The 11,326-nt window shown below is 39.9% G+C and overlaps 1 protein-coding gene across 1 annotated transcript in view; it reads left to right on the plus strand.

Moving 5' to 3' along the window:
* xpo1b (exportin 1 (CRM1 homolog, yeast) b) overlaps nucleotides 1–8,424 on the plus strand; it is a 49,008-nt gene extending 40,584 nt beyond the window's left edge. The window contains exons 23-25 of the mRNA XM_061744594.1: nucleotides 912–1,071; nucleotides 4,117–4,213; nucleotides 7,015–8,424. Coding sequence (XP_061600578.1) covers nucleotides 912–1,071; nucleotides 4,117–4,213; nucleotides 7,015–7,161 — 404 coding nt within the window. The 3' untranslated portion in view covers nucleotides 7,162–8,424. The remainder of the gene's footprint in view (nucleotides 1–911; nucleotides 1,072–4,116; nucleotides 4,214–7,014) is intronic.
* Nucleotides 8,425–11,326: the final 2,902 nt, after the last annotated feature.

The following is an 11,326-nucleotide window of genomic DNA, read 5'->3' on the forward strand; positions in this document are numbered from 1 at the left end:
TTAGTTTTTATTAGTTTTAGTCACGTTCATTCTCCTTTTAGTCTCGTCAAGTTTCAGTCGACTAAAAGTCTGATTATTTTAGTCTTATTTTAGTCAGAATTGACCATTTTAGTCAAAGATCGTATTTAGCCAAACCCATTTTACAATTCAAACATCTTATTATATTACTGTTACCTTTTATAGACTCAAAAATACATTCATTCCAGATACAGAAGACTCAAGATTTGAGTTTACAACATATTTATTTCTTCACATTTCTCCCTTTTTCGACGACACATTGGGTTTTCTTTTCCACATTTATGTAGGAAAGTGGATCCAAAGATGGTCTCTCCTTCTTCTCCCCCCCAGAGCAGAGCTTTTATTTTGTAATCTACATTTTAATCTCATTTTTATTCCTCTACAATATTGCATTATATATTAAATTATCGTTATCGTCACATAACCAGCATTTTCGGTGCGTCTCGTCTCATTTTCTTCAGGTGATAAAGGTTCGTTGAGGACGATATTTAGTCATAATTTTCGTTGACGAAAGCTGCTTTACCTCCACAACATGATCAATTAATTAACAGAAGAATAAACATTCAATTAACATCCAGTTAGTCGGGCTGCAAATCTCTGCACCGTTGCCGGATCCAGTTCAGGGTCACGGGGGTCAGTTGGAGCTGATCCTGGACCATCACCCGTCCATCACAGGACCAATCAAACAACATCACGAACATGAAATCACTGTTTTCGCTGTCTTGTTGTCTTTTCCTCTGTTGGGTCTTTAAAGGATTTTCGTGGCTTAAGTGAGTAATAATGGGAGGATAAAAGATTGGCATAAAGAGTTCAACCCAGTTCAGATCACCTACCAGGAATCTAATCTGACTTACACGAAGGTCCGAGTTGTTAAAGTGTGTGTTGTCTTGCAGGCCTGACGATGCACGCCTCCATCCTGGCCTACATGTTCAACCTGGTGGAGGAGGGGAAGATCACGGTGGCGCTGAACCCCGGCAGCCCCTCCAACAACCAGGTCTTCATCCAGGAGTACGTGGCCAACCTGCTGAAGACGGCCTTCCCCCACCTACAAGAGTGAGTGCTACCGCCGCCTCGGCTGCAGCTCACGCAGAAATTAAGGGTGAAACTCGGTTTCTATTACAGAAACAAGTAGGGTTGCAAAGGGGTGGAAAATTTCCGGTAAATTTCCGGAAACTTTCCGGAAACTTTCCATGGGAAGTTAAGCTGGGGAATTTTGGAAATATTCCAAATTGGAAACTTTCCATGGGAATTATGGGAATTATGGGAATTTATGGGAATTAACTGGAAATTGGGGGTAATTTAAACAAACTGTATCATATCCAAACATTAGCACCTAACTTACCAGCTAGCTAGCTACTGTGTTAATACATTTTTATTTAATATTTGCAAGTTAAACATTAATACCATTATAGATCAAATATATTTACCCCATAATATTATCAAAACTTACTTGACTTTATATAGTCCGTGGGCTCAAATGTGTGGCTTCAATAGTCTTGTGCTTTGAGCTCAAATGTGTGGCCTCCAGGCTTCAAGAAATCACCTGTGCATGTGATGGAGGAATGCACAGTGCCTGTAGGGGGCGTGGCCTCAATAGCCCTGCAGTAAGCAATGTGCTGTATGCATGTGATTGAGGAGTGTACTTGCATTAAATCTGGTTGTTTTAGCCAAGACTATGCTACAATATATTTCCCCCAACTATATTTAAGTTCCCTGTTAAGGGCCAACCTTCAATTCTGTAAATTTCGTATTTATTCCCGTTAATTCCCGTTAATTCCCATATATTCCCGTTATTCCCATATATTCCCGTTAATTCCCATGGAAAGTTTCCAACTTTGAAAATTCCCGGAATTTTGCAACCCTAGAAACAAGGCATGTTTTTCCCTCAGAGCACGAAAGTTTCTGATATCAGCTACTTTTCTGCCTGTTCTTGATTAGGGCGATGTTGTGTATTATATGTGTGCGTCAGCCAGCTGTCTACAGTCTTTGACTCCGGTCTACCATTGTGCTCTAACCCTGGATTCACACTGAAAGCATAAAAAAATCTCCTGACGCCAGCATCGCGCTGCTTGGTGGATTCACACTGAAAGCTGCTGCACTGTCGACGCCTGCAGTGGGCGGGGCTTCAAGCTGCGCTGCAGAACTGGAGGGAACAAAGCATATACCGGTAGTCTACATATATCTATATATAGCCTACACATCTTCAGTTTCCTATTTCACCATAGATCACAGCCTTATTTATATTTTAGCGTTATTTCCACGTAGATAAGAGTGAGTTTGATGCTCCTGAACAAGTTTGGTCCTGGATCAACTGCAACCGCCAGCGTTGTCAGTCCCGGTGAAGCTGCAGTCTGTCTGCGGTGAACAATGATACACCGGGTCGGAGGAGATTTGGTCATAACTGTTTTGTGATTAATAAGCACGGTTTTTAATTATTTTGCGTTGGATCAATGTAGTAAATAAAATCGTTAGGACCATCCAGCTCCTCAACCATCAGATACGTGTTTCACATGAGCAGTCAAATCAGCAAAAATGTCAGTTATATGGATGAAATGTATTAATTCCTGATAAAATAAGTTTGTTAGTGCACAGCTCTGCTCCTGTACGCATGTGAATGAGTGTACGTTTGTGTACATGAAAGTACAATCTGCATTGAGGCTTCTCGCTTCGGGAATCCCGGTCTGTGATTGGACGCTGCCTCGGTGTCGCCGCTGCTCATTTGCATAAAGTGGAGATTTTTCAACTTCAAATTGCTCTCGCTGCTCCCGCCGCTTCTCGACACGCGTTTTCATAGAAAATGAATGACGCCTGTGATGCTTTCAGTGTGAATGCAGGGTAAGGTTCATAACTGGTTGTAGCATCTCACTCACCACTGTGAATTGTATGTTAAAGCTGGCTTGCCTTCTCTGAATGTAAGACCAGAGCTGCCTGGGAGATTTGCGAGGCCCTGTGCGAAATGGTTTTTTGGGTTTTTCGGGTCGGATCAGGTGTTTATATGCGCAATTTTAACTCTCCAATTAGCAAAATACTGGATACCTTCCCCTGCCTCATCATCATCTCTTGCCTCGACGCGGGGCCCCACGGCTGCTTGAGACCCGGTCGGATCGGTGATTTTTGTAACAAATTTATCAAACGTGCCTGTCAGAGAGGCATTAAACTCTTCCATTTTCTTTAGTTTTTTTCTTTTTTCATCCCCTGATGGAAATTTCCTGAATCTGTCTCGTTCTCTCGACATTGTGTGACAGTTTGTTCCAACTCCACCGTCTGGATCAGACTAGCTTGTGTCTGCGCTTGGTCTGATCAGTTGTATTGAACAACAGACACGCGCATCATTGCACATATATTTATTGATATGCACAGACTAGTACACATTTAGGTCTGTACTGGAACGTGACTGTTGATATTTATAAGGAAAAAAACGAGAGAAAAAAACGAAGAAAAAAATATAAAAAAAAAAAAAAAAAAAAAAAACGCCCATTGCGCGAAGCCCCTTGGGGCGCGAGGCCCCGTGCGGTCGCTCGGTTCGCACACCCCTTGCGGTGGCCCTGTGTGTAAGACGATTTACATACGGATGACTGATTTATAAGGCTCTTCTTGGCTTGGTTCCTGGTTATTTATGCTTATTTCTTCACAGAACTAAAAGCCATTATGCTTTAAGATCAAATTACATCTTACACCTAGCTGTTCCTCGTGTTTGGACTGATTTGGGGAAAAAAGCTTTTAGTTTCTCTGCACACTCTGCTTGGAATATCCTCCAATCTGAACTGAAAATGTCCGAACTTATTTCACTTGAAGCCTTTCGCTCTATTCTAAAAGAATAGAAAATAATGTTTTTTTCCCTACATGTTACTGAAGTCACCACTACTGCGCTTTATTTGCTAAAACAGTTTGCACCCTCATTTTAATGTTTATTTTGTGATTGCTGTTATTTGTGTGTTATTTGTGGACGTGTGCTGCTCCTTCCTTGGCCAGGTCACCCTTTTAAAAGAGGTGTTGATCTCAATGGGTCTTTTATCTGGTTAAATAAAGGTCAAATAAAAAAAAAAACAACAGAAAATGCCAGGCATTCATGGACCTGCGTGCTTGTGTCTGCTTCAGTGCCCAGGTGAAGGTGTTTGTGACGGGGCTGTTCAGCCTAAACCAGGACATTCCTGCCTTCAAGGAGCACCTGAGGGACTTCCTCGTGCAGATCAAGGTAACGTTTACACAGAGCTGGGGATTTACAAAAAACTGATATTTCCCCTCTACGTTTTGAAAAATACCATCATTTCTAGGGGTGTAACGATACACTAATCTCACGATACAGTACGATACACGATATTGAGGTCACGATAACAATATGATATTATAGCAGTATTTTTTTTTAACAACCTTGAATGAGGAACATATGACTGGAAAAAATGGTCTTTTATGTTTGTAATGCTTTATAACTGTTTAAGTTTTAAAGAGAAAGCCAGGCCAACCATTTTCCACAAACTGAACTAAAAGTAAATGTCAGGTTTGCATTATGCATCTTCAGTTTCATAGTAAGTAAAAATATTTAGCCAAAAACTGAATAGTTTCTCTCATGTATGACTTGACTTTTTCCTTTTCCAGAAATGTAACAACTAAAATTAAATAAATAAATAAAAGTAAATAAACTATGAAAAGTCCCAAACTCCAAATGCAACATGACTGTTATTTATCTTGTGCCAGAGCTCAGAGCTTCACCTGCTCCAGCCTGAGGCCGTAAGGTGAACCCCGTTATCGTTTCATCCTCCCACCTTTGGGGACGACACAATCTTTACATCATAAAAAAGATTGATTCATGCTCACCTTATGAGTAAAAGTTCGGAGCTCAAAACCCCCCAAGAGTCCCGTGATCGGGACCTCAAAACGGTACTAGTTTCTTCTGAGCGTAGTCAGATTTTGGTCCGCGGGTCGAGGCGCGGTCGTCACGTGATCCCGCTGCACCAATAGGATGTTACTAGTAAACACAATATATTCATATTAATAACCCAATATCGCGCTACAGTTTGTCACCTCCACGACACGTATCGTGACGTTTTTGTATCGCAGAATTTCGTGGCACGATATATTGTTACAGCCCTGCTCTTCAGGTCAGTATAATCCACCTGAACGTTCTCGGCTCGGCGTATCTGCAGCTTTGCTTTGGCCTCTGTCTCGTCCCACAGAGGTTATCAGACACGCCATAGCGAGCTGCTTAGCTGCTGTTTCCACAAATAACATTCTCCTACATGGTCAGGTTGCCCTTCGACGTTTATGGAAGGTTTCTGGCTGCGGTGCCTGTTTATCGTTGGAATAAAACACTCACACACACACACACACACCCTCGTGTCTGTTCACCTGTGGGTTTCAGTCGGAGCTCAGTGGTTTTATCTGCCGTTTGCTGCTTCTTAGGAAATAACAGCTACCTCTGGTGGTCGGATGCTCGGTTTATCTGATTTATACATTTATTGGCATTTAGGGTTAATTATGAGCTTCAGAAGTCGGAGTGGTTTGAACAATCGATAAATATTTACTGTTGACCAGATTTTTCCCTCTACTTTTTAATTATTTATTTTTAATCAAATTTTTTATTTATTATTTATTTTTTTAAAGTAACTAAGTTATATTACAACTTACTTTATTAGTTACATTCAGGAGCTGCCGACAACACCCCCGCCGCCTCAACATAAAAATGACAACCCGTTTTGCAAACACTCACTTTATTAGAAGTGCATTTTTAACAGTAATGTACACAACTACAATGTACCATGTATCTAAATAAAATAATAAAACTAAAATAAAAAAACTAAAATAATAAAACGTCGTGTTTTTATAACTAGATAGAATTTTGCTGCCACTAGCACATAGTGTACAGCGAACTTTAATAGCCATCTTTAGCTGACAAAAAGTCAAAATAGTGTCTGTATTTCCAGCTCGAAAATCCACAGCTCTCTTCCCCCTTTTCCATTATTGTTTGTGTCTTGTTTGTTTGTTTGCTGCCTGTGGGCGCTGTCGCAACCTGACTTGTCGCATAGTTATGACTTCCGTTACCGGCCAGCCCTGTCCCTTTAAGGCGGTGTCTGTGTTCGTGTGTGTATGACGTAGTGGCTGCAGCGGAGGTGAGAGAGAGACGAGATATGCCGGTGTGAGCGTGTGGAAGACCGTTACAAGTTTTCAGTTACATTCAGTGTCCACCGTTAGTTGTCGGCCCTCAAGTATTTTGTTTTGCTCTTTGCAAGGATTTAATAAAAATTGCGGTGTTGCACGGACAGTATTTCCCTTTTCCTTCACTTCCCCTGGACTCCTAGACGACGCCGGTTACCAGCAACGAGCCAGAAAACGTAACTAACCACCAGCTCTCCCGACTACGGTTCGGAGATAGAGACGCAAGAAGAAAGCAAATATATATATTTTACTATTAATGACAAAAAATAACGCACAGTGACTTGGATAAGTAACTTTAATCTGATTTGGAAATAGTAACGTGTTAGATTACTCGTTACAGAAAAAAGCGATCAGATTAGAATAACGCGTTACCGGCATCACTGGTTATAAGAACTTCCTGGACTCAAAAGACCAAGATTCCTTGTGAAAAGAACATATGCAGAAAACAAATTCCTGTTCCTTTTTGATGGGAAAATCCCGTTACGTTTACATGACCAAATATTCGGGTTAGAAAAGGAGTAACCCAGGGGTCATTTTCGGGTTTTTAAAAACTGGAATATGAGCAAATTCCAGTTATTCAAAGGGGTTATTGGTGTTTACATGGCCGTGCAAAACCGGGTTATTGCTAATATTCTGGTTTTAAAAGGATTATTGATGCATGTAAACGCAGTCATTGACAAAAAGCAACACCAGCAGCGGCGCCTCGTCCTGATTACTGACCTGTAACCCTCGTTTCTACCACTCAGCCTCCTGCCATGAGCAAGGCAGATGAGTAGAGCTGTAACTGGTGGAGTGTTGGAGTACGAGTCCCGGGCTAACTCACCTTGTCTCCTGTCGGTGCAGGAGTTTGCGGGCGAGGACACATCAGACCTGTTCCTGGAGGAGAGGGAGGCGTCGCTGCGCCAGGCCCAGGAGGAGAAACACAAGATCCAGATGTCGGTGCCGGGGATCCTCAACCCTCACGAGATGCCGGAGGAGATGTGCGACTGAGCCGCCGCTCAACCAAAACATGTACAGTATCCAGACAACAAACAAAACCCCAATCACAAAACAAACCAACAACAAAACCCACGAGAGGCACTTTGAGTCCGGCGGGAGGCGGCGCTCCTCCCCGCCGGCAGAGCGGACTCTTCCCTCTGGACGTTTGTTGACCAAAATTATGCCAATCCTCTGTAAATGACGACCGCGTCGCCCTGTGGCCCTTTTTACATAATCTGCATTTTGTATGGAGACTTTTTGTGTATTAACTTTCCATAACTGTTGATCTGCAGTAAATGTTCTGTTGGTCCGTCGCAGGCCTGCATGATAACGATTAGGACGACTTAACCATCTTTGATTTTGTTTCTTTTTGTTTTGTTTTGGTTTCCTTCTCCTCCCTCCTACCGTTTCCCGGTTCTTCCCTTTTGTTCCACACATCTGTTTATATATAAATATATTATGTACACAGTCGGAGCGGGGCGTTTTTTTTTTTTGTAAGAAGAAAAAAGCAGCCCATGTGTCAAGTCAGCGTTAGAAGCTTCTAGACTCGTGGAGGCGTCCGCCGCCCGCGTGGGGGGGGAAATGTGAATCTGACGGATAATGAATGAAGGCTCGGAGCCGCCGCGGCGCCGTCGGCCCGACGCCAGCCGCTCGTATCTGAGCATATCATCCCAATTGTATAGCATCTTTAATACCACGGGAACATTTTTTTTTTGGTTTTTCCTTTTACTCTTCGATTGTTTCTTTTTGTGGGTGTGCGCGCGTGTGTGCTGTCGCTTAGTCGACATCGGCGTTTTGTTTTCCTCTGAGAGGATTCCTTCATTAATGGGATGTTTTATGGACGTGGCGGAGGTATTTATGGCTTCTCGGTTTGGTCGCATCTTTGTAACGACTCCTGTTTCACTCAGACGGCTTTCAGGATTTTTGAATTATGCTCCTTTTAGTTTGTTTACCACGCAAGTAGTGCTTCACAACACTACCTTTATAGAGCAAATTAAAACATAAAACTGGGTTTACATTTAATTTTGTATTTTTTTTTTTTTTTTTTGCATTTTTCATTTGTACCTGTTTGAGTTCTGTCCAAATAAACAAAAGGTTTTTTTTTTTTTTTTTTTTTTTTTTTTTTCGAAAGAAAGAAATCAGTTGCCAACGAGTTTAATTAAGAAAGAATGTATAAATCCAAATAAGCACCCGATCTCTGATGGCAAACTTCCCTTCTCAAGGTGTTACATTGTTGTGAACTTTTTGAACTGATTAAAGTTGTGAATTTTATAACCTCTGCCTCTGCTCAGACCTGATCATTCTCAGTCCGGTTTCCTCTAAACGGGAGAAAATAACACGTCCAGAACTTCTGTTCTGTTTAACTCGGGTCGACGGAGTAGAAACGGTCCTGCATCCAGCTGTGGAAACACTGGACTGGAACCGAGTCCGTTCATTAATAGTATATTTGTCCAGATGAGTCGGAGCGTCGGAGTTTAGCTGGAGGAGCATCTGAGGTAAGTAATTTAAAGTTTAGAGTTTGTGCTCAGTTTAAGAGAGAATATGCCTGGGGATCGATTCAAGTGTCAAGAATCGATTTGATTCCGATTCTTAAGATTCAGAATCAATTATCACCATTTGATTCGATCCGATATTGATTTGGGTTAGTGTTATTAAAAATGTTTTTTGAGCTGTTGCCTGAATTATATGACTGTAAAATAACTAGTGAAATAATAATTTCATAATAATTATTGTGAAATAACTAGGAAATAAATATCCATTTAAAGTGCAAAAAAAGAAAGAAATTGCAACAGCTCATGCAGTAAACAAATCATTTTAGCTTGTCTAATTTATTCTGTGACCAGACACACAGCTGCCATTTTTCAGGTATGTGATGACAAACCGTGTATCAGGGCCATGCAGGAGAAAAAATATTTTTATTGTGCACTTCGAGAAAAAAGTCGAAATGTCAAGAAAAAAAGTCAACATTTTGTGAATAAATTTGAAATGTTGAGAAAAAAGTCAAAACTTCGTGAATAATGTACAATTTCGAGAAAAAAGTCGAAATGTTGAGAAAAAAGTCGAAATGTCGAGAAAAAAGTCGAAATGTTGAGATTAATGTTGAAATACAATTTCGAGAAAAAGTAAAAATGTATTTCAACTTTATTCTCGAAATTCTGACTTTATTCATGAAATTGCAACTTTATACACAAAATTTTGACTTTATTCTAATAAGTATTGATATTATATATAAAATATTATTTATTAACCCAAATATTAATATTAAATATAGCATTAATATTAATGATAATAATGATTAATATTAATAACCACCAGTTACAAATTCACAGAGACTATTCTCCTCGTCCACCTTTTAATTTCCCGCCCATCTTCAGAGCAGCTCCGGCGTCTCATCCTGCAGCTTTCATGCAGTAGAAAAGATTTAAGGTGGACTGACATGAATCCTGAAAGGATCTGGTGATGCAACATGATTGATGTCGTCGTCCGTTTCCTCTCAGGAACATCCAGCCAAGGTTGGTGGCGTGTAAACCGACGCCGCCGCTAATCCCTGTTAACGTATCGGTATTGCATCAAAGGTTACAACCACATTCTGCAGTGAAAGCTGACCCTGACCCCCACAAATACCCCCACAAATACCCCCCCGGATCACAGTTGGTGGTTAATTCCTGACCAGACCTCCAACTCTACCCCATTCATGCCGTCTCTCCTCATCCGCCCCTCCTTGTTTTCAAAGAAATATTATCATTTATGATGTCTATTTTAACTATTATTTAATTAGTATTTTTTGTATACTGTCTAACTCAGGGGTCTTCAACCTTTTTTATCCCCTTGGATGAGTGAAAAACAGAGCAGGGACCCCCGCTTGTAATTCTTATTTTTTCCGTTTTTTTTAACGTGTCAAGTTTTAAGCCTGGTTTATAATAACTTTTGAATGTGTTTTATTCTGCTTATATCCCCTTATTAACCAATTCCTGACTGGGTTATAAGCTACATGTGTTTACGGTTGATGAAACTTTGGCCTCGTCAGACGTGGAAGGAGTAACGTTAGGCCGAGCTGTAACGTTACAATCTCCAGCTTTAGGCTTCGTTATTCTCACAAATTTATCCATCAGGTCTAACTAGCGTTAAATAGGAAATAGCCAATTCAATTTCGCAACAAATTTTCTTTTCTTCAACAGCTAGCTAGCTCGTTTTTCCACTCTAAAGTTGACATTATTCACATGACTCACGTCCTGGGAATCATTTATGTAGAGTTGTAGACTAAATAGTTATTGTCAAAAGTAGATTATTATCACCTGTTATTGGAGTTTTCTCAATCATATATGTATATATATGTGTGTATATATATGTATGTATGTGTGTATATATATATATATATATATATATATATATATATATATATATAGCCTATATACAGGACTGTCTCAGAAAATCAGAATATTGTGATAAAGTTCTTTATTTTCTGTAATGCAATTATAAAAAAAAAAAAAAAAAAAAAAAAATGTCATACATTCTGGATTCATTACAAATCAACTGAAATATTGCAAGCCTTTTATTATTTTAATATTGCCGATTATGGCTTACATTTTAAGATTAAGATTCCGAGAATATTCTAATTTTTTGAGATATTTGAGTTTTCTTAAACTGTAAGCCATGATCAGCAATATTAAAATAATAAAAGGCTTGCAATATTTCAGTTGATTTGTAATGAATCCAGAATGTATGACATAGAATAGAATAGAATAGAATAGAATACTTTATTTATCCCCCAGAGGAGAAATTCAGTCGTGCAGCAGCCAAAACACACACACACTTTATACAAAAAAAAGATTTTTGCATTACAGAAAACAAAGGACTTTATTCTAATTTTGTGAGACAGTCCTGTATATATATTTTTTTAACTCACAAATTATTTTGATTAAAATTGCCTTTACTTCTTTTTAAGTTGGAGGACCCCCTGCAGTCCCTCCGTGGCCCCCTAGGGGTCGCGGATCCCAGGTTGAAGAGCCCTGGTCTAAAGTGTATCAGAGGAGAGGCCATTGATCAGCCCTCTCAGGTTTCTGACCTCTCCAGCTCATTTTCTTTTTAAAAAATAATATATTTTTTAACTTTCTCTATATGCATTCCATCATATATTTTTCTTTTCTTCTATCAAAAATGTGCAAATAAATAACTA

The sequence above is a fragment of the Cololabis saira genome, chromosome 17, assembly GCF_033807715.1.
Source record: "Cololabis saira isolate AMF1-May2022 chromosome 17, fColSai1.1, whole genome shotgun sequence".
In the NCBI taxonomy this organism is placed as follows: Eukaryota; Metazoa; Chordata; class Actinopteri; order Beloniformes; family Belonidae; genus Cololabis; species Cololabis saira.